Source organism: Hippocampus zosterae, chromosome 7 (assembly GCF_025434085.1).
Source record: "Hippocampus zosterae strain Florida chromosome 7, ASM2543408v3, whole genome shotgun sequence".
NCBI lineage: Eukaryota > Metazoa > Chordata > Actinopteri > Syngnathiformes > Syngnathidae > Hippocampus > Hippocampus zosterae.
This window is the reverse complement of record NC_067457.1, coordinates 7131479-7159283: the sequence shown is the minus strand read 5'-3', so window position 1 is coordinate 7159283 and position 27805 is coordinate 7131479. Positions and strand designations below refer to the sequence as shown.

The window sequence follows — 27805 nt, the reverse complement described above, 5'->3', positions numbered from 1 at the left end:
TCGTTCAGAATTCCGCAAGGGGCTCATTCTCTGCTGTTGACAATACGATGCACCTGCTTGTAGTGAACACGCGCGCGCGCACAGCCATCCATCAGCCTCCGAGTCAGCGACAAAGTCTTTAAAGCGAAGTCGGGAATTAAAACCCCGCGTCACCGGATTGTAATCGCATGTCACTCAACGCCGCCGACATCGCATCGACAGACGAGCCGAGAGGCTCCCAACTCAACCGCGCCGTTCATCATTCGGTTTCTCGGCTGTCACTTCGGGCAGATTGGCCCAAAAAAGCGCGGTTGTATTGTTGTTGGAAGTTCGGTGCTGACAAACAGTTGAGAGAATCCCCGCCCCCAACCCCCTCTCAGTTAACCCCTCTCGGTCCGACCTTTGAGCTCATCCGTCACTTGATGATGATGTCACTGCTGAATGTGTTTGCCGTCTTGCGTTTTGAACTACTTTTTTAAAAAAAAATTTACAAGGCACACACATGACACAATTCTGTTGTGTGTGACAGGAAATTGTTTTTTTCCTCCTTGAGAAGAATGCACAGGGCCTAAGTTTGACAGCTGAGATTGGTGTCACAACGGCGAACCAAGGGAAGTTGAACAATAGAATGCATCAAGGAGAATTTTAGTTATTTATTTTGAAGGGAAACGAGCAGCCGCTTCATTTTGGATTCTCTGTCGAGCCGTTCGCCCTACTTCCTTTTGCTCCCTTTCTTGTTTCTGTCTTGCTGAGTGAGTCGCGTAATTACATCCAGTGTTTACACTGTGGGAACAAGCGAGCCTCTTATTGCCCCACTTGTTGGTCTCAATTTTTTTTCTTTTTTTTTTTTGGGAGGGGGGCGGTGTAAAGGAGGTGCAGCTGGAGGAGAGAAGGTAGTGTGCGCAGCCTGTCGCTTGCTCTTTTTGTGTCGCTCGCAGAGTAAGAGCACATTGTGAATTACGATATTATGCCGACAGATGCAGAGAGATGAAAAACATTTCCAACTATTCAGAGTACCTCCGCTTTCGGACACTCAAATGTTTTTGGAATAGATCACATCATTTTTTTAATGAAAAATGTTTGAAAATCGGGCAGCACGTCCGCTTCACAGTGCAGAAGTCCAGGGTTCGATTCCGGCTCTAGCCGTCCTGCGTGGCGATCAATCAGTTCTTGGTTAATCGGTTGAATGAAATGAAATGAAACGTCTTCAAACGCTCAGTCCAATTTAATTCGACTTGTAATTTATTCCGGCAATTAAAAAATCCTATTCCAACTTAAATCGTTCATTTTACAATCGGTCATAAATAGCTCTTGAGAAAGTCGGTAGCGTTAGCACGTGGCTGCGATCGCATCGATCGCCGCGTGTCGGAAACTGTGCCGCATTCTCACGCTTCAAAAGAACTCAAAAGTGCAAACCGATGACATTACAGCCATCGGCTCGCTCTTCTCCGATCAGTTGCGATCGATCAGTGGCCTTGGTCAGCCCTGACTCTTAATTCAGCAAGGTCCTCTCAAAATGCGCTATTGACTCTCCGTTCGCTCAAACGTCTACTCCGGGGAAAACATGCTCCAAGAACAAAGCCTGCAAGAAAAGATCTGTACAGATTAGCAACCCAAGCCTTTTTTTTTGTCTTTGCGCCTTTTGTTTTGTTTCCACGTGATCTAATGATCTATCAATACCATGTACTGTCTGTGTCAGTGTTGTTATGCGTGGATTTTCAAAGGATACGGCACATGCTTGACATAGCGGTGATATTGGGATTGGATTTTTCTGACGCAAAGGTGATAGGTCGTTTGAATTTTTACTGTGTGTGCGTAACTTCTGCCCACATTCTTAAATTGGGTGCATCAAAACTGGCCGTTCGCCATCTGCTGTGCTGCGCACGCCCTTTGGGAGGCGCTGGAGGTAAGTGTCCGGGTGTGACCGGGTCACATTCGATATTCCGTTAAAAAAGGGTTACATGTATTCCAAAAAGTTCAACTCACATTAGGGTTCCCCTGGTGCTGAAAAAAAAGGATTTGAAAATGACGTGACTGGGACCGGATGACAGGTTATCTTTTCCTTCCACTCGGTGTTAATTCAGAATTACATTTTGCCAAAGGATATCATGGGAAAAAAAAACACCCAGGCCAATGACAAAAAAATGTGAACGCTACACTAAAAGTGAGCTTTGACATCAAGTAGGGGATGGACCGCATGATGCCACCCAGCGGGCCTCAAATGGCCCCGGCCCGCAGGTTGGTGACGCGTTCCCACTTGTATTCTTTGTGTTTTAGTGTCATCAGCAGAGCGCCAGGTCTCAAACTGGTCGTGGAGACCCTGATGTCTTCACTGAAGCCCATCGGCAACATTGTGGTCATCTGCTGTGCCTTCTTCATTATCTTTGGCATCCTTGGTGTCCAGGTCAGTGCGACTATGACAAATTAAACGTCTATTGCTTTAATTTCTCTGTCTTTTTCCTCATACCAACCTCGATATTGAATAGCAAAGATCCAACGGGGTTCAGAATCCATTCAGCTGACCTTGTGCCCCTTCCACAGCTCTTCAAAGGCAAGTTCTTTGTTTGTCAAGGAGAGGACGTCAGGAACATCACAAACAGGTCGGACTGTTTACAAGCCAGCTACAGATGGGTCAGACACAAGTATAACTTTGACAACCTGGGACAGGTCCGAACTTTATCGATAACCGTCGGACATATTGAGGGGAAGTTTTAAATGCTTTCTTTTCATCCATTTCAAACGTTCTCGTCATCAGGCCTTGATGTCTCTATTTGTTCTGGCGTCCAAAGACGGCTGGGTGGATATTATGTACGATGGACTAGATGCTGTAGGAGTCGACCAACAGGTACCGATCCGTCCCCTAAAGTGTTTGATGAGATGGATCGTGTGTCTGAAACCCCCCCCCCCCCCCCCCCCGGTGTTGCCTCCTCCCATGTGTTTCAGCCAGTGATGAACTACAATCCGTGGATGTTACTGTACTTCATCTCCTTCCTCCTGATCGTGGCCTTCTTTGTGCTCAACATGTTTGTGGGCGTGGTGGTGGAGAACTTCCACAAGTGTCGGCGCCACCAGGAGGCGGAAGAGGCCAAGCGCAGGGAGGAGAAGAGACTGAAACGCATGGAGAAAAAGAGACGGAGTAAGGAGAAGGAGCTGGCTGGTCGGTAGTCTTTCCACATCTTTCTGAGTCCTGCTTGGTTTGAGCCTGAGCCTTTTTTTTTCTCTGTTTGCCTTTTGGTTTGGCCGAGTCCGGATGAACGCAGTTGGTGGTCTAGCACCAAAAGTAGAATTTTTTTTTTTGTGGTAGTGCCCGCCCCCCTCCCCCTCCCGAAAGCCCTCTCGTGTCACGACCCGTGGCTATTTTTCGTGCAGTCTTGCGGTCACTTGCTCCGAAACTCCCCTTTGAGACTCTGGCTGCCTTTTTCTTCAACTCCAACTTCAAACTAATCATGAAGTCGGACTTCAAAGACAGCTACCCCACCAAAGAGTCTTGTTTGCAGAGTGAGGAAAAAGACGACCCCCGTCCCGCCTAAGCTTGCCTGTCTACTGGAGACATCATGCTAGGGTTGGAGCATGCCCGTTGTGTTCCTACAGACGGGGCTTGCATGGAAGTTACAGAGCTAGAGGGAGGGGGGAGTCGCCGGTCATGAATTGCCCTGATCTAAAACAAGATGCCCCCCCGACCCCCTCCCTTCCCCTCTTCTTGCATGTTGTTTTAGTACAGCCGCCGGGGCGGGGATCAAACAAAGCTCGAAAGATGCGGTCTTAGATCACTGGAAGACATTTGGAGGCTAAATCACCACTAGCCCCGCCCCCCCTCCCCTTCGGCTGTATTAGAGGAGTCGATGACATACTGCTTGAGCGGTTTGGTGTAATTCCACTGCCTCTTTAAACCTAAAACGCACGCCGGCGTCCGCTAGCGTTGAAAAGCGCCTGTCTAAGAATCACAAAGATCCAGAGGCGCTTGTTGGGTACATAGCCACAAAGGAGCAGTGGACTCGAGTGTCCGAAAAGCTGAAGAAATGATTCGTTACGACGTACGTGCATCTCCCTTGAGAAATACAGATGACTTCATGTTCTTAGATGAAAATTTCCGATCGTCGGGGGTGGCAAACGAACCCGACCCTCGCACGTTCCATAAATAGGAGACCCATTGGTTCGTTTACAAACGACACAAAAACGTTCGTGTACTTCATCCCTCCTTGGTATCGTGGCAACGTTGGTTTGCTGATTCCTTTTCCAGACCTTTTTTTTTTTTTTTTTTTATTATTATTATTGGGCGTGTATTGAGCTATGAGGTAAGAAGTTTCTTCCTTCGTCGTCTCCGGATAAGAAAAAAAAACTTAAGAGGTTAGTGGTAATCCAAAGAACTGGACTCAGAATCACTGGAAAGACAAAATGAGAGGCCCGTCAACCAGCCGGAGTCTTGCACTGCTTCCTTCTGGTCTTACTCCATCCCTCTTTCCCTCTTTCTCTCTCGCCGCCTCTCTTCTATCTGTCCCTTCCTTTTCTTTCTTCCTTCTCCCGCTTCCCGACTAACATCGTCTCGTTCCTCTAGATTTAATGGTTCCGGGGGTGAGTTGGGCCCTCTCTGAAGGCACATTAAAAGGTACCCCGTTTCCCAGCATGCTCTGTTTTTGTCCCTTAAAAACTCCTCGCAATGCCACCGACCATGACCACCACCCACCACGGCGGCAAAGGTTCTAAGTTCAGTAATCACGGGAGGTAGGGTCCCATCACGCGTTCCCCGCCCTCCTGCCTCTCTCCCATCAGCCGTTTGCTTTTTTTTAAATTTTTATTATTATTTTTTTCCTGTCGTGACTTTGTCTTTCATAGCTCTCTAACACTGTCTGCGAACCATCCACCGTCCACTTCACCACAGCACGCGCCGGTTCTGATCAAACGACGATTGCCGCGCTCTTTGGAAATTGTTATAGGAGCCAAAGCGTTGAAACATGTCATTGAACCGGCGGAACGGAAAGTATTTGAAGTGTCGTGCGTGTCGGCACCTTTATTCAGAACAGGGCGACGATCACCTTCGAGGTGCCATTTTCGACGGTGACGTTTTGATTTCAGTTGACGCCAAATGTTGTCGTCACATTCCACCGTGGAGAGAAATGCAAGCCAGGAAATATGTGCGAGTTATCATTGAGATGTTTTAGACGATAAAGAAATGTACTTATTATTATTTAGAGTCCCTTTCAATGCGTTTATGGAGGCCAGTCAGGGCACATGCAATATTCCTGTAATATATAAAAAAAAAAAATCAATGCTGGAGTGTGTACTTGGGTTTGGTTTTTGCCACGGCCGCCCCAAAAATCAGGGCAATTGAAATGGCAAATAACTAGGACACCCATTTGCATGCACTTGTATGTAAATGGAGGCATTCGTCCATGTATAACTGTAGTTTATCTAGTCATTCTTTCTGTCCCACCCCCAACTGTTTTTCTCTTTCTCTCTCTTTTTCTCAAACTACAATTGCACAGTCTGATAAAACACACACACACACACACACACACACACACACATGCTTTCGAACTGAATCTGGGTCAGTGCTAATAGAGATAAATAGAAACTGGAAGTTTCGCATTGACTTTTTTCTGCCTCCCATTCCTTCACGGGACACGTAATTTATGGCACAGGTTCTTCCGGGACTTGAGGAAAGGCGGCAGAAGTCTCTCAACACGGTACGAATATCGACTCGGTGGAGTGTAATGTGCGTAATGTCGATGCCACAAGGTGCAACGTAAACTTGTTCGAGAGTGTAGGACGTTTTATGGAGCAGGTCCAACAAGAGTTTTTAAACTGTCCTCGCTTGGTAGGTTGCCAGAAGGTGAAAGAGTCTCGCACTCCATTTTTCTCGACAATAAACCATTTCAGCGTTCCAAAGAGGCATAGAAAGGGTCGTACTCGGCCACGTGATATATTGATGTAATATCAATGAAATTAGTTCATGAGGCTCATATTCTTCTGGATGCAGTAAATATATTTACTATTGGCAGGACTGACTAAAGAGTTTGGTCCCCCTCGCCCCCATTGTGAAAGTGACAGACTTATCTTTGAAGTGACAACGATTTAGACCAATATGGGCGATGGCTCTTTATCTTGATGTTCTAAAAATAGAATATCAGATTCTTAGGATTTTACTTCCCCCAAACATTATGCTCGTACTAAAGCTAACTAATTCTAAATGTCAATATATTTAAGCGTCACACTTTATTTATTTTTTTTTGCATACACAATTTATTTAAATCTATTCTGAACCTGGCAATCTCTGCATGTGTAAACACCTCCCTTAAAAATCACATCATCAAGAACAAAGGTTTGCCGATGAAAGCAGTTATTGGAGGTGTTCTTTTCTTTAAATCATCATTATTTGATTCAATAGGAATTTCAACTAATGATAGAACATGACTTCCCATCGCAAAATCAATAAGATAATAATAAGATAAGATATCCTTTATTTGTCCCACACTGGGGAAATTTGCAGCCTCCAGCAGCAAGAATGTAGGTAGAAAGAAGAAAAAAAAAAAGAAAAAACTCATTTGAAACTCTTGTGAGAACACTCGCCAGTGTACGATTCAGTGTATTAAAACGCTCATGAGTTTCAGGCTACCGTGCCGAAGACATCAAGGTCTTAATTCATACCTGTCAAACAGTAAAACAAAATGGCTAACTCGATGGTAGCAGTATTAAAAAAAAAATCTCTTTTTCTTACCACCATGCCTCAAAAAATAAAAACATGACGGTGCAAAATTGACGTTTCTAATCGTGCGGCCGACAACTAAGCAAAATTTTTCAATCGTCAACTTTGTAAAATTGACCATTGAGATTAATTCCGCCATCACTGCGAAGCGACTTAAATGATATGAAGAAGTCATGGATTGATGATTTCTTGTTTGTGGGTAAGTGACTTCTGGTTGAAATGAGTTACTGTATGTGTCCAGTGCAGGCAGTCACACCATTACCGTTAAAAAAAAAAAAAAAAGGGCTTCCCATTGTTTTATGCCTCGTCATGGCTGCTATCCTCGTTCCTCCGCCCTCCGCTCATGCCGCCGAGTCGCTTTTTCCTTTGCCATCCAACCTCACATTTCAGTCGGTTCATTGCTCAAGTATGACTCAGAAAGAGGTGTCAGTCTGCCATGCAAAACCAGCCTAACGTGTACTGTACGTGTGTCGTGTCTGACGTGTGTGAAAGCGGTACGTGGATCAGGGGAGAGTGCGAGCGTGTCAACCACGTGAGATGGCACAATTTGTGTGTGTGTGTCGTAAAATGTTTGAGTGTTTGTTCTCACGCCTTATGTCCGACTGATTCTATGTCTTTGTTTCTTTGACGCTTTCCCTTCTGGACTCAACAATTTGCTCTGCTGCTCCTCTCCACTTTGAGTCATGACCGGTGACGGCGTTTTCTCATTTGGTGTCCTTTCTTCTCTCCCTTTGTAGGTGTTTCCTCCTCCTTTGACATTTATCGAGCAAGGCAGCAGAGCATTTTGGAATTCCAGTTTTTTAATTTATTTTTGTCAATGTTATTGTCTTTCCATGAATGTTCCCGTCAACAGTTGTTTTTCGACTCTGTGTTTGCCGGATTTTCAAACCAGCCTTGCCAGACTCGGACTCTGAAGGCAGACACAGAGTATAAAGGTTTTATTCCAGAGCCATGCACCACGACGAAAAGAGGCATAAAAGCAGCTGCAAGAAACAAGAAAGTCCAAAAATCTCTGATACGACATCGACTTTTCGCTTTGAATCTGCCTTTACGCTGCGCTGCTTTACATGCCCGCCTCTTATCATATCATGACTATCATTACATTTCATTCCAAAGCATGTTTTTTTTTTAATTATTTTATTTAATTTTTTTATTAAACTCATTCGGTTCCAGCAAATTCTAGATCAAGTCTGAAAAGACGTTTAAAAACGTCTTTGGGAGTGAATGAGTACCACATTTGGAGGAGCTTCGGCAAAGCCATACCGGTTTTGTATAGTTTTACGTTTCATGATCAGAATCTAACTCGATATCGACGAGCACGACTTCCACATCCCCTCAACCCTCTCTCGGCGCTCTCATATGATCACCCCATTTCGGGGGCACGTGCACTAATGTTCCAGAGCCATACGCCGCATAACCAACCTAACCTACGCTCACCCCGCACAGTCACAGTATAGCCACGCTGCTGTACTGTGCTGTTCTTTATTCATCAGTCCCAAAACACAGTAAGAGTTACTGTGTCTGTATTTCCCAAAAAAAAAAAAAAGACTCTCTCGGAAATATACGGAGTATATTTTGGAGAGCGATCACATCCAAAAGCAACTTCCAGACCGGGTCCACCTCAAGCATTCAGTCACGACACCTGTCGGGTTCAACCGGACAGAAGTGGGAAATCCATTAAGAGAACGTTGAGGTCTTGCAGTTGTTTTTGGATCAGCCGTATGATGCGCCAAGTGCTTTTCTGCGGATGACCGTAAGGCAGACCATCAGCAAGGGGATCTTCGATTTATAAATAGAGCAAACTATGTAGAAAATAACTGACATGAGCAGCCGTGGAAAATAAACAAGTATGTTCATGCAAGGTCACCTAGAACAAACTTTGTCCTGTTATGTTAAAAAAAACAAATAGAAGAGCCATAATTAAACCGAAGCGCCCCTCTAATGGTTTGTCCTGTTGAGTCGCCTATTTAAAAAAAAATTTAACTGTATTGGTATCAATGAAGATGGTTTAAAATGTGTGCAAAGAGGAAGAGAAAGCTCATTGTGATTGGTCTTTTCTGACACACCTTGTATTTCACATCAACTTTTCGACCCCCCTCCCCTACCCCTCCTTCCCTGCTCCGTTGTACTGTAGCTGCTATAGCTTTCTTTTGTCCTCCCTTTCACCGATGGCGCGATGAAGTGACTGACAGGTCAAGTGACCTTTCCCTTCCTCATTGAGGTTCATCCTGCCAACCCCCCACCGGGTGCCGGCAAGAATTGAGCAGCAAATGAATCTGGCCCGCTCTCCCATTTTAGGTCATTATCTTGAGAAAGGCGATGTTAAAAAAAAAAAAAGAGAGGGGATGATCAGAGGGACACAGTGAGAGTTGTTGAAACCTCCCGTTCAAATATAGCGTTACTTTGCCACTCTCTATAAAATCAATCACTCCTATCGAGCAAGGCCATGTAGCTCACGTCACGTGGGAAGGATTTTTCTCATCGGAACGCTCATGCCAGCCAGCCACGGGAAGGTCGTCTTAAATATCTCTATGCTCTGCCCCGTGACTGATCTCCCCCACTCGTCTGCAAATTTGTGGATATCAGATGTAATGCATATTTGCGTGACCACTAACTGAACTTTTTTTTTCCCCCCAGATTGAACAGCGCGCTTCATAACACAGCAGGTCTAATTTACAGCGTGCCGTTGTATTGCTTCCTATCTCACTTTATGAATGCCGCCTTCCCCATCCTCCTTCAACGTACCCTTTCCCCACCCCGCCCCCACCCCTTCCAAACCCCATTTTCAACAGAAGCTCAGAGTAAGCCCTACTACTCCGATTACTCCCCCACCCGTTTGATTATCCACAAGATGTGCACGAGCCACTACCTGGATCTCTTCATCACCATCGTCATAGGGCTCAACGTCATCACAATGTCCATGGAGCACTACCAGCAGCCAAAGGTCAGATGTGGTGCGGGAGGAAAAGTGCGGTAATCATGTCAAAACTGATCACTGCCAAGGATCCTTCCAACTTGGTCATAACTGCTCAATTTGGGTGGTGTTTTTGTGTAACATCATAGCTGGAGTGAGTCTAATACTTTCCATGTATCGAATGTCTATCAGCATTTTGGAGAAAAAATCTCAGGGGTTAATTGTTAGTATTTCTCACAATGCATTTCAAGAGGGCATCTATTATATAAAAATTTTGGCTTTTTGTGCGCCAAGCGGGTTCCTTTAATAGCGGGTGTTGATTGTACAGTAAATAGAATTTTTTAATAACTGATCAATTGGCTCAAAAATTCTGATAATGTACAGCCTAGTTGGATACTTCAGAAATTTCCGACACATTCGTTAAAATATTTGACTGACAGATTGACAGTTTTTTTTGTGCGTTTTGTTTTATTTTTTGCGCGTTACCCAAAAATCATTTTAAATTCATCTCGGGTGGTCAATTGTGTCATCTTTTTAAAATGAAGCCCTTACCATCTCCTAAAACAAAGGTGCCATCGCATGAAATGACAGCCAAATTGAATCTAAATAAAGATTTTTTTTTTAATCTGAAAATGTACATTTAAAAATGTGAAGGAATCACCCCCCCCCCCCTTCCCCCCACCCAGGACAGGATTCGTTATAATTTTGGCTTTACGGACGGGTTTAGGCATGTGCATTGAGGATGGCTGTCATTTATTTAAAAAAAATATCTAACTTTCCATGTAGTTCATATTTAAGTCTCCAGTTCCCATTTTTACAATGGTTATAGTCAACTCGCCAATTGATTTTCGAAGTGAGCAAGCATCAAAAGAAGGCTTTTTAAAAATTGTATTTTTAGTTTTTTTACAACTAGTGAACTCACCATACAACAAAACGTCAGCTGTCACACAGAAATTATGGTGTCTGCGTTAGACGAACATAAACAGGAACTAGCTGCGAGTTGAAGGAATACCACCAGGGAGTATTAAGTCTCGAGGTCGATCACTTTTTCTTCGCTAGTGGTCAGTTTTGTTTGTTTGTTTGTTTGTTTGTTTGTTTTTTACATACGAATGACCAAACAGTCAATCATTCTTCCCAGTGATGTCTGCAGATTATGGTTCCCGGTTTTTGCGGCACATCTGGGTCAGACTTAAAAGGTTGTTTTCTTTGGGATCATGCTAGACGGAATAATACGCATCTTCTTTTCTCAATCTTCAGGAACTGGATGAAGCATTGAAGATCTGTAACTACATCTTCACTCTCATCTTTGTTCTGGAGTCAGTCTTCAAATTGGTCGCTTTTGGCTTTCGACGCTTCTTTAAGGACAAGTTAGTATTTGAATTAGCCGTCAGACACCCCTGAATGGATGTGATGATTTGTCCGAGCGCTTCGCTTGAAAACATGACTCGAACAGATTGATTGTAACTTAATTTTTCTTTTCAATAGCTCATCAGAAGATTGTTGAAGCCTGTATGAAAAAAAAAAAACACCTCATAGAACGCCCATAAAACAAGCTGCCTGAAATGATTTCATAACTTTGAAATCTCTGGCTAAAAAAAAAAACGGATGCATGAACACACACGTGCGGCCACATATTTCATTGGGTATGGTGATTTTTGGAACAGGTCTCCCGACAAGGACGTCACGTCCATTGTTCGCCAGAGCGGAGCGCCTTCAGCTACGGTCAACTGGTACAATCTGCTCAAACGCAAGAAGCGGATACACCCGATTAGGACAATGAGCCACCATTAACGTCTCTAACTTTTTCCATATTTATCTGGTTTCAATCATCGTGTCTCTGAAGGAGTTCAGAGAAAACAGGCAGTCAGCTGTAAACGCAACGGCCCGCTTTAGGAAATAGAAAGGATACAATTCTTGTTGAATAAAGATTGGGCTTATTACTCTTGAATCTAAAATTGTTCGTACTTGAATCACATAAACTATTTGGGTGTTTTTTCCAAATAAATTTGTGCAGCTGAACCAAGAATTAAAAAACAAAAAAACCATTTAACCCTTTCGGGAATCAGCGGTTACTACAGCGGACAGCTTGTCAAGGTTATCAGGTTACAGGTTATCCTTAACGATGCATGAAAGGGTTTGTCCTCTTTCTATCTAATCCAATTATTTATTTTTTATAATAAAAATGATGTGATTGCATGTGTGTAGGTGGAACCAGCTGGATCTGGCCATCGTGTTGCTCTCCATCATGGGCATCACTCTGGAGGAAATCGAGGTCAACGCTTCGCTGCCCATTAACCCGACCATCATCCGCATCATGAGAGTCCTGAGGATTGCGCGAGGTAGGAGCTCACAGCCTCCAGACCTTCAACCCCCCACTTACTCACTCACTCGCAGTTCAGAGATTTTAAGTTGTCTTTGTAACATGTCCGCATCCCCGGGAGTTTCCCACGGTATGGGTTGGGTGAGAGCCGAGCAGATGGCACTGATGAAAACAGCCAGCTGACGAACCGCAAACAGAGTTCAGGGTGGAAGTTAAGGAAAGAGTAGTCGGGAAGATCCGTGACGCATCGCATCTACGGAGTTACGATGTCATAATAAACGAAGGGGGTTAGAAAGAGAAGGCCGACAGCGGGCCGATTAACAAGTCCCGAACTTAAAATAGATTACGAGATGAAGTGAAAGAATCCAGAGAGGAGCAAGGGGGAAAAGTTGAGATAAAAGGATTTAGGGGGGGAGATGCATGAATGGGAGCTACAGAAGACGAAGAAAAAAGACGGAGGATGCAGTCTGAGGTAATTGCATTTGAAGAAAATATTATTGATGCAGCAATGTTGGGCAAATGACTTCCGAAATCTCATTTGATTTGGAACACCAATCGGTGGATAGAGGAAACTCAAGCAAATGCAATTACATCCAAAATACTACAAGCTCCAAACCGAAGCAAGCACGAGACCAAAAAAAAAATAGGATAGACATCCTATTTTTTTGGGGCCTTTGCAACAAAATTTGTTCTCACCACACATGTTGAGAAGGAACAAGGTAGAGCATAGCGTGGCCTATTTTAACTCATTCACTCCCAAAGACGTTTTTAAACGTCTTTTCAGATTCGGTCTAGAATCGTCCGGTCCTGAATGAGTTCAAAGATGAACATGTACAATCGCATTAGTAATACGGTTTGAATACAGAAAAAAAACAGCATGGGACAAGCACTTGGAATCACTGTAGAAATCGATTCATTGAACGGATTATAAAAATTAGCATCTTAAAAATATTTTAATAGAGCCGCTTCATTATAATGCGCGTGCAGAGATAGAGGGGTTTACGCACAAACACAATCGGGGCGCAAGACGGTCCCCGACTGTCCTCGTCGCACGCGCGGCCGATTACGTCATCCGCAAGGGAAGGGGCTTGCAGTTTACCATCACGCATCGGGCCCACCGGGTCTATTTATGTTCACGTGATGTCAAGCAAAGCGTGCTCGGGCACGTTGCACTCAGAACGCTCTGATTTTGATGCAAAATGATCGACGCCCCGTTCGACCGCCGCAAAGTCTCGCAAAATACCAAAAGAAGGAAAACTCCATCCATGCGCTCTTGGGCCCTATGTCTGTTTTCCCTTACCGTGTGCCATGTTGATTAAAAAATATTTATTGACATAGCCGCGGCATGTTGCAGGATAGTGTTTATTACCACACTTGACTGTAATGTACCTTGGTTTTACCTCGGATACACTCTTCCCTGTCTGTCCCGTTCTGAGAGCCGCATGTGGCAACGTTTACTTATACGAGCTAGAAAATTGCTATTATTCACTCGGTTGACGTCACGCAATGCGTCACGTGATGATGAACTAGGTAGGTAGGCCTGAGTACAAAATTAAAAAATCCCAGCAAGTGAGGTTTTTGGTCACACATTTGGGTCTTATACCGCGACCTCGTGCCAAAAATCATTAAGCCGCAAGAGCGCTCGGAAAGTGCAGACCTCTGCCAAGGCATTAACACTTGTCACCTGCAAAAATCAATGAGTGAGCAACCACGGTCCAGCATCTTAATGGCTTAAAGGATTAAAGTTTCATTCTTCTGGAGAGAACGGAATGTAATTAAGAAAAAAAAAACAGAAGTGCAACAAATTACAGCCTGCTTGGATTTGACAGCTGTATAAGGTTAAATGGGATTTAAATCAAAATGCAGCTTAGATCCAAATGAAACTTGCAACAACGATGGTTAAAAAAAAAAAGAGGAAAAAAACCCATCCTTTCTGGTAGAGGTAATTAAAGAGAGCTCGTTAGACATCTTAATAAAGAATGTGTTTAGATAAAGAAAACTGCAAAATCTCAGCGGAGCAATCACAATGATGCAGCTGGAGGGCTGTTTAACATTATATTGATGCCGGATGCATTTCTCAAAATGTATTTTTTTTAATGAGAAATGGCATTCCAAAATGTGGAGAGATCACAAGATGAATATACTTTGAGTCAGCGGCATTTTTAGTTTTATCATGAAGTAACACCGTCATTGTTTCAGCAAGCGCTACCGACCTGCATGCCAAGATCTCATTATCTGAACATGCCGATGATACCTGCGCAATGTTTATTTTGGGGTCCTTATTTAGAGGGCTGACCTCCGCTTTAATGACTCATGGACATGCGTTTTTTTTAAATATTGTTTGTTTTTTTGTTTTTTAATAGCACCATTATTCCCTCCACTCGTCACACTGGCGTCAACCTCGCCACGTTGTGTGTATCTCATCACCCCGTAGGCACTATGAGCACTGTTTTGTTGTCATTTGCTACATAATTAATCGATTTTGGTGTACTTGATTGCAGCAAGACCTAATGTCTATCCTTCAAGATGGCTTGGAAACTTATATCAAAAAACACCTCAACGACAACAGTGTTTGTTTGTTTGTTTGTTTGTTTGCCTGCAGTGCTGAAGCTCCTCAAGATGGCGGTGGGGATGCGGGCTTTGCTCGACACCGTGATGCAAGCTCTACCTCAGGTACATTGCAACCACTGAACCTGCTGTTTTTACACACACACACACACACACACACACACATATATATATATATATATATGTCGCATGATGTTCACAACACTCTTTGATACTGCCGCCTCTTGTAATTCAAAGTCAATCGGCAGTTCTAAAAAGAAAAAAAAAACTTTTGAAAAATTGCCCTAAGCTTGTCAAGATTCATTTTTTAAATCGTTCCGAGGGGGGTTAATTTGCATAATAAAACATTCCTAAAAAGTTGCTTTACCAAAACCAGTGATGTCAGATCTGCTGCGGTCTTTAGACACGTAATGATTACTTCACGTTTTCTTGGCTGCTTTCCCTCTCATTTTGAAACCGGAAAGACATGTTTCCATATACCTGTATAGTACAGTATTCAACAACGCAAATATGATTCATTACTTGAGACTACTTGGCTGTATATTTTTTGCCTGTCTTACTGGTTTATTTTTGCTTCCCGTCGTCACTCCGCAGGTGGGAAATCTGGGTCTTCTCTTCATGCTCCTCTTCTTCATCTTTGCAGCCTTGGGAGTGGAGCTGTTTGGTGACTTGAGTAAGGACGCTTGATGCAGCATGTAGATTAGAAATAAAAATGGGGGGGGGGAAGCTTCTTTTCATGCGTCGCTTTGAACCGTCGGCGTCCGTGTCTTTGTCCTCCTCCGTCCTCTTCCCAGTTTGCGATGAACTCCATCCTTGCGAAGGCCTGGGACGCTACGCGACATTCAAAAACTTTGGGATGGCGTTTTTGCTGCTCTTCAGAGTTTCGACCGGGGACAACTGGAACGGCATCATGAAGGTGAGAAAAACAAATTTGCAAATGGAGCAACACCGGTGACAGTTTTAGTGTATCGGTCGATTACCCTGAGAAACGTTGGCCCGAGTATCCATATGCATTGGATTTTGGCTCCTTTTCTGACCGCTGCTGACTTTGCATCACTTTTGTTGCCAGTTTAGACATCCACTGAGATTTTTTTCCCCCCCTTCCGCTTTTGTATTAGTTTATATGTCAAGTCAAGTCAAGTCAACAGTATTTATAGAGCACTTTCAAACAGCCATCGCTGCATACAAAGTGCTGTACATGGAGCGATTTAACATATACAATAAACAGTAAGACGAATCAGTAATAAGTAATAAGTAATAAGGCGGTAGAAAGCACCAAGCAGTAAAACCAATAGCAAATCTAAGTCATGCTGAGTCAAACGCCAAAGAATACAAGTGAGTTTTGAGGAGGGATTTAAAGATGGGCAGCGAGGAGGCTTGCCGAATGTTCAGTGGGAGGTCATTCCAGAGAGATGGACCAGCAACAGAAAAGGCTCGATCCCCTCTGCTATATGATAGCATATATATCTATATGCTATAGCATGCTAATTTTTAAAATAATATATCAACCTTTTGTTTTGTGGGGTGTTGGGGGGCTTGCAAGTTCATTCGCTCGGTTGAGAAAAAAAGATCCATTGTTGTCAATGTGAATCAACAGCGGTAAAAAGACTCAAGATGAATCACGAGTAACATCAAATGGTCTTAAAATGTAAAAGATGGCTTTGTCCAAACACAATAGAAGAAAAAAAAACATTAGCACAGATATTAGCACTGACGCAACATGGCGGTTGTCTGGGAACCATTATCAATACGCCGTAGATGGTTTTCGATCACTTGATCAGTGTTTGCGTGTTAGGGTTGAAACGGAAAGAATACTTAACTGACTCATTTTCGTTTTTCTTTGGGGTTTTTTTTTCCTGTATGACCCTCATCAGTGATTGGTCGACCAAAGTGCTAATGTTCATCATTTTTAATTTAATTATTTTTTCCATTCTTGTTCCAGGACACTTTACGAGACTGCGCCCATGAGACCAGTACCTGCTACAACACCGTCGTCTCTCCCATCTACTTTGTCTCCTTCGTCCTGACCGCTCAGTTCGTCCTGGTCAACGTCGTTATCGCCGTCCTGATGAAACACTTGGAAGAGAGCAACAAGGAAGCCAAGGAAGAGGCGGAGCTAGAGGCGGAGTTAGAGCACGAGCTCCACGGCGACGGGGGAGGCGTGGCGACAAGGTCGTCCCGGCTCAACCCTCTCGCACCGGGCACGGACGGGTCCAGTTCCGGGGGTTCCCCGCGGAGGTCCGCCGGAGGTGGGGACTCACCGACCGTCGATATCCCCAGAGACCCGGTAAACATCCGAGAAGAGCCTCCCTCGTGCCCGGAGCCACTTCCGGAGGTGAGAAAAAACATTTGAAGGTGCATTCGGGTTATCGACCTCGATGAGCTGAAGTGTCATCATCCACAAAGCTGAAATGAGGCCCGCGCAAGCGCCACAAGCCATTTTTCACTATGTCGCATTCTCCTCCACTGTCTATTCCGGTTTTCCGGTTCGCGCGTGGCTCTCGTCGGTCCCCGCGGCGGACGTGCCACCGGTCAAGGCCCAGGTCAGAGTGCCATGGGAAAGCCGGACCACATGGTCTTGTTCTACGCCTCAGCTGCTATTTGCAGACAACTTTGGGGGATAGGAAATAAGACATCTTGCCATCCCTTTCTGGGGCTCTTTCTAAAATAAGATGGCTCTTTGGTTAAGAAGGTTTCTTGGGATGGGAATGTGATCTTGGAGTGCCGTCTTGTGGCGGGCACAGTCGTAGCATCACCGGGGGCTGTTTTTTTTTCTTCCTCTCCCTCATGTGATGTCACTTTTATCTGTTTCCATCTGATTAACTGTCGTTTTCTTTGTTTGCAGTCATTCTTTCTACTCTCATGCGTTCTTGTCCCATCCGCTCTCCCCTCTGCTTCTTTCTCCGCCTTTCCCCACCCGCCTCGCTTCTGTCTTCCCTCTGCTTTATCCAAGTCGGTCCAGCAAAGAGCGCGGTTTGACTCGGTTTCCCTCGTCATCCGGGGTTCAATGGAAGAGGAGCTAAGTTTGATGGACGACTTGTCCAGCTCGGTGTGCCACTACTACGCGCTCGCATCCAAAGCCAGCGAGCACAACCCGGACAAAAAGGTCAATAGATCAGCAAGAAATCCAAATGTCGTTTTTTTGTTTGTCAAACATTTTGGGATGCACAAACAGGAATTGATGGTTGAAAAGAAATCCTGATGCATATGATTGTCTCCATACATTTATTTTTTTTTGTCCGTTAAGCCCGCGAATGGATGCAAATAGTCTTTAAGTGTCACCGTTCGATCAAACTGTGCTCACAGAAGCTATCGCACAGGGTGTCTTCTCTCATCTTGCCAAAATTATTAGCAGCTTTTCAGACATGACCTTGCCTCAAGGTTAAAACTTTTTTTTTCCATGTATTGACCCGTTGATCCAACTTATTGAGAACATGTGATATTATCTCACTCCTTTTGGCAAATCTTTGTGGTTTATGAGCATTTAGCGCACAAATGTCCAAAATACTTTTTAGATGCCGCAGGATCTCCATTAAGCAGTAAAATAGGGGGAAAACAAGGACATATTGTCCGTAAATTTTTTGGGGACGGAGCGGGGGGTAAGAACACCATGTCACGTTTGCCAAATATCATGCCGCCCAAGAACCCATTACCATTTTCGTCCTGGAATTCCTCCACGTTTAATAACTTTTAACCGGCCTACCCTGTAGTTGAGCACCGCATGGCATCTCAGCCGTGATCTCATCCCCCTTCAATTCCATCGTGCTCGACGGACTCACAGTTTGCGCACCCTCTGTCTGTTCCATAAGTTGCAGCGGCCGCTTCGGGTGTTCCGGACCCAGCTTGTTGTCATCAGTTGTCGCAAAGTTACCAAAGCCCTCTAGATATTTCTCTTCAATTTTGATGTTTTGAGTTCAGCCTGTGGTCTGTTTGATCCAAACTCTATTGAGCACCGAGTAACTAAATAATGGATCACATCTGACGGTTGAGAATCTCTCACAGAGCTATTAGCGCTGAAGCCTCCTCTTGGATTTATTAGTAGAAGTAGTAGTAGTAGTATTTTTTGCTATAGTGGTTTAGAATGTTTTTTTTGGTTTGGCAATAGACTAAATGGCTCCTTCTAACGCCTAAAGACTAAGTAACTCATTCCAAAACCCAGGTGTCAAACTCAAGGCCCGGGGGCCAAATCTGGCCCGTCACATCATTTTATTTGGCCCGCCAAATTAAATAATGCGCACTTTGGTTCTTGCTAAAATAACAGAATGGCAAACCGTCTTCACAAAGAGGGCGACATTGCAAGCGTTTGTGTCACAAAGCCCGTCTTTAAGATAAATGTAATCATATTTGAAAAGAAAAAAAGTGATGGGCCTGTGATTTCAACAGTACTTATTTGTCAATTTGCTGCGTCGCCAAAATGTAAAATGAAACGATTACGCGTTTATTTGGGTTCAAAGTGATAACGGCCCGCCGAAGGAAATCATAGCTATGACGTGGCCCGTGATAAAAAAGAGATCGACACTCCTGCCGGACCTTGTAACAAACCGAACACTGCATCAAAATGTCAGTCCCAGAGGTTAAAGGTCAAGCTTATTATGTTTTTTTAATCTTAAATAAGAAGTACCTGAAATCATATGTCACAGCTGTATTTGGCATTCACAACGTGTCATTGGTTTATCTTCCGACAAGAAACCGGCTGTAAATGCACTTTGGTTAAAGTCGAAGTTTGTTCTAGAACGCCGTCACCTCTGATTTCCAAATAAAAATCAACAGTACTCGACATCTGAATCGGCAAATTGTCGCCTTTGTAAAACCTTGATGAAATGTCCCGGCATCGTTATTTTTACATTTCGACATTTTGAAAGGAGAACGGTACGGTAACACTCAGTCGTAACTTTTGAACGGCAAATTCGAAGTTTAATGCGGATTCTTTAGGCAAATTGACCGTTTAAATATCATAACTCTGATACCTAGCGAGAACCGAATACGGGGCCACGGAAGTCCGTTTCTTTCAGTTTCGCCTCTTTTTACATTTTCTTCTTTTTACATCCCTTGAGGCTGGCCCTTCTTTTGTAAATCGCTAAAAAAGCCACAAAAAGCAAAATAACATACAGAGGTCGATCCTTTGATGCTCGTTAAATTTTTATGAGTCTTCTAAGTTAATGAGTATTCTGTTGTTCAAACATGTCGCGCCAAACGCTCCGGTTTTATGTCACCTTTGTGTTTGTGTTGATTTGCTTTCTCTGCTCACCCGCCACTTGTCTCTTCCCGTTTAGATTCCCCTAGCTGAGATGGAAGCTCTGTCTCTGGCCTCGGAGAAATCCTGGTCCCTAGTTCTGACAGAGGAATCGCTCGCTGACGATTTTAATCCCCTCTCCCTAAGCAGCCTGGAATTCAATGTACTGACGGTTCCTTTTTTTTTTCTTTCTTCTTTCATACCCGCTCCCCCTCCTCCTCCTCCCATTTGCAGTATCCTGTAGTCGTGTTTCCTTTCCAGGGTATTCCAAAGCCACTAGCCCACTTCGCCGCCCTTTCCACGGCTCACGCGTCACAGGCGCAGCAACCGGGCGCCAACTTGTTAAAACGATGAGTTAAAAGCCAGATGTGTCTCGGCGCACCTAAAACGACACCTCAATCATTGAAATCACGGCTACGGCAAAAAGATTTTACTGTTCCATCAAATGAAGTGTGTAGCCTTGAGGTTGCATTACTCATTTGGAAGTAATAAGTCATTTCGAAACCATCACGAAATGAGCATCATTCAGGAAGTCATTCGAAGTGTCTCGCAGAGACGGACGCAAAATGCTTTTTGAAAATGTAGTTCACTGCGTGGAAAAAGTAGTAGGATGTCATTTTCAGAATTAATTAAGCAAACGTGGGGGGGAATGAAACATTTGGAAGCAGTTAGCGACCTCAGACTTTTTTACCTTGGCAAGGAAGTCACACTGATGATGTCGTACAACAGACCTGACGTTTTGATTTCCCCAATTGTGACTGTTGCCCAACCAGGACACCCCCCCCCCAGCCCCACCCCCACTGTCGTGAAGTGTGATTTGGTCATGGAGCTTTTTTTTTTCTTGGCAAAAGGCAACAACTACTGAAGTACAGAAAATGACGCCGGGTCGCCATGTTTCATTACAGTCTGCATTATTACAAAGTAGAATAACATCAAAATTGATTTCCGGCGATCTGATAATATATTATGCAATTTGAGGACGCATTTCTTCTGATATTCGGACTTTATTCTTTTAAACCCATGACTTTTTATTAAAATATGACTTTCTGGATCACAACCTCCCCTACATAATATTGCGGCTACACATTTTGACACTTTACAAATTCTCATCCGCACCTGAACAATTTTAGCGATCCACGAGAAATTCGTACATTCACGTGTACATTCCCACTCAAATTGTTGCTTCCCTTCCTCCAGCGGTCACTCTAACCGTGGTCCATACTGCATTCTGGCTAAGCGAAACATTTGAGTCCATATTATTATTGTTTTGTTTTTAAATAAAAGCCTCAGCCAGCACATGACGTGAAATCACTGTTAATTCGATCTTGCCAGACGGGCAGCAATGAAAATGGCAAAAAAATAACAATAAAAATGGGGAAGTCAAGGGCTATAAGTGAGAACGGAAGGCCTTTGTGAATGTAACCACGAGTCTCCCACCTCCTTTCCATCTTTCCAGCCCGGCGTGTGCTCGTGCAGTAGAGTAGTGCGCTTGGCAGTTTAAGGCCTTTTCTTTCCCTCTCGAATCTCCTTCCACGTTTGTTCCGCCTTTCTCCACTGCGCTTTTCATGTGAGTGTCAATGTCGTGTTTTGGTCTCCCCTCTGTCTTGTAGTGAGCACCCACTAGCCGGGCTGCGAGACGCTGCCCCAGCTGACGGCAAGATCATACCTTTAGCTCCAGTTGAGCTTGCGCTTTATTGAAGCCGTTTTTTAAAAATTCGGTTCGCTAAGATTTCTGTGACCTGCGGCAGCTTTGTTCCAGCCACCTTCTAACATTAGTCTAAACCAGGGGTGTCCAAACTTTTTGCCAAGGGGGCCAGATTTTATGTGGTAAAATGTCGGGGGGCCGACCTTGGCTGACATTCTTTACATTGAACAACAATATTGTTTAACAAATTTTAGTAAGCCAGTCTGTTTCACATTTCCATTTTTATTTTAATTTCAACAATCTTAAGAATTTCTTTTGGTTCATTTGAAACAGGTATATCACATGCAACTGCTTATTCACTTGACTTTTTCTTAAACAGAAGTCTCCTGGGTGCAAATTGATTGATTTGAAACATAAAATGTATCACCATGACTTTTCAATAGTCACAAAACCTTTGACTCGAACAACAGGGAAATGAACAAGCAATACACATATCCACAACTGCAAGGATCATTTGAAATATGACATATCAGTCAATATAAACACGGAATGATGTCTTGATAACTCGTGAGTGATGCCCTCTAGTGTCTAAATGCTATTACTCATTTAGTGAATGCTATTACTCATTTAGCCACTAGAGGGAAGCAATACTCTATGAAACATCACTCACCAGTCTACGAGACCTCAGTCAATGCAACACATGTTCCATTGCGCCTAACCTGCGGGCCAGACGGCACTGATTTTATGACAGCGGCCGAGGGCCGGATGAAATTCGACCGCGGGCCGGATTTGGCCCGCGGGCCGGACTTTGGACACCCCTGGTCTAAACGATTAAGATTCAGCCACTTATCTCGCATCGGAAAGTTGACTCCTCTGCGATCCGACAGGCCGAGCTGGCCGACCCCGGCGAAACCCCCGAGGACAACCCGCCGAGTGTCAGGAAGGCCGCGGTGGGACGCACGCACTCCCTACCCAACGACAGCTACATGTTCTTCCCCCAGCAGGCCTTTGGCAAGGCCGTCGCAGCTTCAGCACAACTTCTAGCACAGACGCCTCGACCCCAACGCGTACCGGGCTCCCATTGGGCCCAGTCAGGTAACACCGGATGCAATAATTAGCGCCCACAGATTGTCATATTGTGAAGATACATACAAACATCGGCATCGGCAAGATTCTATTTTATTTTATTTTTTTACGTAATCTATTGATTTAGACAAATGCTCAGTACCCAAAAGTCTGAATTTATGAATAATCCAAATTTGGATGTCTGGTGAGTGACAGTAGTATTATTATTATTTTAATGTACTTCCCATCTTTTGGTTTCCAGGCTCCAGGGGTTCAGTGCGTTCCCAACCTGAAGAATTTTCTCAACGACTGACCATCCCCACCGACCTCTTCAGACCCATCAGCCCCCACGCCCACTCGGACTCTGAAGGTATCCCGCGACTACCTCCTCCCAGACGCACGCACGCCGTGAGCCGCAAGCTCCGTAGACAGGTGACCCAACCGGCACCGCCGCACACCTCTTCCACTCATGCCTCCGGGATGATTTGAACCTTTCACGAAGGTCGCATTTGACTTTTCTCGTGCGGCGACTGGATTTAAGTGGCATACGCCGTGTTTAACCACAAGTGAAAAGAGGTTTTGCGTGTGTGTTTGTGTGGTCTTGTACTCATGACATTGTGAGGACCGGTATTTTTAACCAAAAGAGTGAGGACTGTGCGCGTGTGACTTTTTCAAACTGGACTGCAGAAGATTTCAGTTTAGGGCAAAAGGATCGGTAGGGTCACCGTAAAACATAGTTTGCCAGATAATCGTAATAATGAAGTCCTTTTTACTGTTTCACAGCAAGTGCAGTTTGGAGAAAAGAGGAAGCTACATTATGAGTATAAACAAATGCATTGAAAACATTTTGATTTTCTGTTTGTTTCTCATTCTAAACAATGTCAATCCCCTCTTCCCCTTCCTCCACCCCATCCTCCCCCACTCACGGATTTGTTAACTCATTTATTTATTTGTGTAAATTTCCATACCGCGTCTGTGTTATGATCTGATTCCAGTTTAGTAGGGCCCAAAAAACGCCCGAACCGGAGCTACCGTTCAAGCACAGATACTCCTGTTTCTGAAACAGTGAGGGAGTTTTAAAAAAAAAACATTTTTTAATGGATCGGGCTACGATTTGGCCTTCCAGAAACGCTGAAATCAAAATGTTCATATCTGCGAGATTTTGAGTGACTAGTGTGTTTGCAGGCTTCAAATATTGAGACCACCACCTACAAATGTGGCCAAGCAGGCAATAGTCCGCTGAGTATCTGAAATGTAATACAAGGTTACCACGACAGGGCGACTGCATGTACAGGATTTAAGACGGACCGGATTTGTACTTTGGCTTAGAGGGATGTTAAAACAGAAGTACTTTCAAAACGACAAAAAGAAACACTGTCCAAACGCGACGCATTTAGTCATTGCGATGGAGCACTTGAGATTTTTGGGAGGCGCTTGACTAGTCCATGTAGTTCATGTAACAGGGTAATTTACGAAAATTTGCATTGTTTTAGAATGCATTACGGACAGCATTTAGTCATTACTTATCTTGTGTTCGTCCAGTCTGGGTATACTGTCTCTGGCCACTAGGCGTCTCTATTGTGCCACATTTAATACGCATGACGTTGTGAAAAGAAGCCGTCATCGGGTATTGTTGTCACGTCGCGAACACGTTTGCTTCAACAATTACATGTGTGAAAGTGAAAGGGTAGTGAGGCAAGCGGTCTGGTTCAGAGTTCATGGGATCATCTGGCAAGAGTTTTTTAAATGTCGCTCGCACATTTAGGGAATATCATTTTTGGATTGACAAAAGAGTCAGGCGTCAAATTCTATTTCGTTCCAAGTTTCAAATCTTGACTAAGGCTTTCTAATCGAGCGGCAATTTGACCTGTAGTTTTCAGGTAGGCCTCCTCCTGTCCAAAGTTAACCGGGATAGGCTCCGGCTCACCCAAAAGGTCAAGTATGATAGAAAACGGATGGATGAGTAGAAGTTTACCCTCTGTAATATTTATCGACAATATCGATGTGCCAAATAACAAAAATGTGTCAAAAGACTTTGCGGATGGAGTAAATTTAGCATTTTAATTGTAACGAATACCAAAGTCGCTTTGCCGAATCAAACTTTTGTTAGTATTGACACCGCTTAAAGCATAATCATTTGGTCAAAGTGCCCCTGCAACGCCCGGCATTGCAGCGCTATGTTTCACGAACGGCCGCAACGACTCCAGCGATCCTTTCCTCAGATGACAATCGTAGCATGTCTGACCCAGCTCGTGAACTATGAGCCAAACTACGACTCGTCACCCTCATCCGCTAACCACTTTCCCCATCTCATTTCTTATCCATCTCACCCCAACCCCACCCCGTTCTCCATCTCGCAGGATGCAGTGTCGCGGGAGGCCCTGTGTTCAGATGGAGGGGAAAGCAGTGAAGGACTTACGAATGCGGCTTCTCCGGGCCTCCCTCCATCCCCCTCTTCCTGCTCCTCCACCTTGTCGCAACAGCAGCCAGCTCTCCATCCGGTCCCTGTGCACACCCAGCTACGCGACCAGGACCGCTCGCCCCGCTCGTCTTCACCGACGCCGCAGCAACAAAATCGGGCCTCCGCGGATCCGGAAGTGTCTCTAATTACCGCGGGAGTGTTGACGGGAAGCGATGACATCACGGCACCGGGTGACGAACTATGCAGCGGCAGCGTCATCGGAATGAAAGAGGCGAGCAAAAACAACGCGGACTTCCAAGAAAGCGGGAGTTCTCGTTTGGGGGCGTCGAAGAGGTTTCATAGCGTTGACGCACAAGGCCGCAGCCTTCTCCCGCCCCGCCCCTACTCCCGGTCGGAGGTTTGCTCCGCGGTGGAGTCCGGCCCCCAGCGCAGCGCCACGTCCACTTCTTCCGGTTTCGCGTCGCAGGCTGACAGTCTGCAAATCCACAGCCAGACCTCCACTCAGACTTCACAGATGAGTCCTCCCCGCATTTCCGCGGAAGCCCCCGATGGATCGGAGCCCCAGTCCAGCCTCTACCCTGCTCTCGGTGGCTTCGGGTTGCCCCAACCCCCGCTCAATCCGGACACCTGCCAGAGGAGGCGAGCGCTTTCGAGTGACTCCAAAGACTCCTTTGACCTCGGGGTCGGAGAGAGTTCAGGGCCGGATCGTGACTCTCAAAGTCCCAACGCCAACCCCAAGCTACTGACACTTCCCAGTTTATCCTTTGAGAATGCGAGCTCGGAGCACTGATCCACAAAAACACACGCAGAGACTCACCACAAGATGAAACGCAGACACCGATGCACCTTGTGTATCTCTGGCGGCGATAGAACTAGTAATAATGCTGTAGAGAGTAATAATGGTGTGGAGAAAAAAAAGTATCTTTGCTTCCTTTTAGAAGCAGTGCTGTCATAGTGTTCCCGGCCTTTGTTTGTATCGGTATTTATTATTATGTTTTTTTTACCGCCAATACAATAAGACAGGAAAACTAATAAGACATAGGATCCCCCCCGTGCCCCCCAGCCCGCTACACACGCATGCCAACGGCCGCAGTTTGATCCAATCACCTCCGGAGTGACGACACGAAATGACACGCACTTGACGTTTGGTGTTTCACAGGGTCGACTTTGACCATTCATTGGAGGTACATGGCAATATGAACGTTTTAGAAGCACTATTTTGTTAAATTATTGGGCCATAGCGTTTATGCGGGGCATTGTTGCATTTTGTTTTGCGTTGGGGTTTTTTTTTTCCTTCAATCCCGGGCTTTGGATCGAAATGGTTTATCTTTGGCTTTATTCCACTCTAGGTTATTTTTGGGGGGGCTTTCTTGGTTTATTGAGAAAAGTGTTGTGAACCATGTACAGTATTTGGAGGGAAAAATATCTATCTCAGGTTGACAAAAGTGAAGGCAAGTAAAAATAATAAAATGGAAAAAAACAGACATCATCACAGTTATATATTCAAAGAAGTAGAATGCCCAAAAACACGACATAGTATAGTAATACATTTTTAGCCCAAGCACAAAAAATGTCATAGTAAGGCGTTTTTAGCCCGAAAACACATCGTACAGTAAGGTGTTTTGAGCCCCAAAAAACCCGCGAAAACCCCCCCCGACATAGTATAGTATGGAGTTTTTGGCCCGAAAAAAGAAGAACCGTGTTTAGTAAGGTGTTGTGTACACCTTACTATACACGGTTCTTCTTTTTTCCGGGCCAAAAATGCCCGACTATTCACGGTTGGCGTTTTTAGGCGAAAAAAAGAACAACCTAATGTAGTACGGCGTTTTTGACTGAAAAAAAAAAAAGATCCGACCATTATTTTTTCCCCAAGATGGTACCTGAGTAGAGTACTCTTTAAGAGTTTCGTGTTTGTCTGTTTATTTTGTGTATTTTATCACATGTTATGTTGTGTGGAGCTGTTGTGGATTGTTTTCAGCATTTTTGCCCATGAGATTCATCAAAGAAAAAGAATCTGCGCTCGGCGGTTGCGCCTTCTCAACCGCACGCGTGTCCCTCCCTTTGACCGTCTTGAGCGACTGTATGCGTCTTGTGCATTCAGTTGTATTTTGTCATGACGTTAACTTTTATTTAATGGCGGCGCGGGCACCCGCAGCAGCTCCTTTTGTTTTCCGATTGAGAGGGAAGAAACATTTGACAATAAAGTTGTACTTGGTACGTCAGGTGTTTCAACCCCGAAAAAAACGACTGTGTAATTAGGATTGTTAGACTAACCACCCCCCCTCCCCCCACCCGCCTTGATGTACATGATCAATCATTTGGGCTAAAATCACCTTCCTATATGCGGTCTGTTTTTTTTTTGGCTCGAAACACCTTACTATATTTGGTCCGGGGTATTTTTTCGGCCAAAAATTACATACTACGCATTGGTTTGTTTGTTTTTTTCATTTTTGGGCTAGAACCACCTTACCACATGGGGGCTTTAGTCGGCTAAAAACGCCTTACTATATGAATGGTCATATAAAAACAAATGGCTTAAAATACCTTGTTTTTTTTTCTTCCCAGCTAAATATGTTTTATGAAACACGGGTTTTTTCGGCTAACCGCAACACCCAGTTACCGATGGCGCGGCTTTGTCCGCCGGCTGCGCGGCATTCATTACAACTGCGACGTGAAAATGCAACGTGACTTTTTCCCTTTGAAAAATGTCGGTGTCAAATGTGAGTAAAGTGTAGACCAAGTCACAGTCACTGGTATTCTAGCGGTAGGCTTGCTGGCGTTGGGTGCAGGCAGCGCCGGTTCAAATCCCGCTCGGTGACATGTGGAAATGAAACTTGAAACTTGTGGGTTTTTTCCTGCGAAACCTCAAAACATGCGACAATAACTACAAACCTCAATTGCTGTGTCAAATCTGCCCACGGTACAGATTGTCACTGGCAGTGTAGAGGTATACACG

At 44.6% G+C, this 27805-nt stretch overlaps 1 protein-coding gene across 2 annotated transcripts in view; it reads left to right on the top strand.

Annotated features, from left to right (window-relative positions):
• Nucleotides 1-26942, top strand: part of cacna1g (calcium channel, voltage-dependent, T type, alpha 1G subunit) — a 124442-nt gene extending 97500 nt beyond the window's left edge. Inside the window, exons 24-40 of one of the 2 annotated variants that reach the window (XM_052070423.1) lie at nucleotides 2257-2383; nucleotides 2521-2646; nucleotides 2735-2824; nucleotides 2923-3115; nucleotides 4535-4585; nucleotides 9475-9626; nucleotides 10854-10963; nucleotides 11802-11935; nucleotides 14519-14589; nucleotides 15079-15157; nucleotides 15279-15400; nucleotides 16427-16819; nucleotides 17438-17590; nucleotides 19758-19880; nucleotides 22250-22457; nucleotides 22690-22859; nucleotides 24788-26942. In XM_052070423.1, the coding sequence (XP_051926383.1) occupies nucleotides 2257-2383; nucleotides 2521-2646; nucleotides 2735-2824; nucleotides 2923-3115; nucleotides 4535-4585; nucleotides 9475-9626; nucleotides 10854-10963; nucleotides 11802-11935; nucleotides 14519-14589; nucleotides 15079-15157; nucleotides 15279-15400; nucleotides 16427-16819; nucleotides 17438-17590; nucleotides 19758-19880; nucleotides 22250-22457; nucleotides 22690-22859; nucleotides 24788-25639 (3154 nt within the window). In that variant the 3' untranslated portion in view covers nucleotides 25640-26942. Of the gene's footprint in view, nucleotides 1-2256; nucleotides 2384-2520; nucleotides 2647-2734; nucleotides 2825-2922; nucleotides 3116-4534; nucleotides 4586-9474; nucleotides 9627-10853; nucleotides 10964-11801; nucleotides 11936-14518; nucleotides 14590-15078; nucleotides 15158-15278; nucleotides 15401-16426; nucleotides 16820-17437; nucleotides 17591-19757; nucleotides 19881-22249; nucleotides 22458-22689; nucleotides 22860-23422; nucleotides 24111-24787 lie in introns of those variants that run through there. The other variant, XM_052070424.1, reaches the window with a different exon arrangement.
• Nucleotides 26943-27805: the final 863 nt, after the last annotated feature.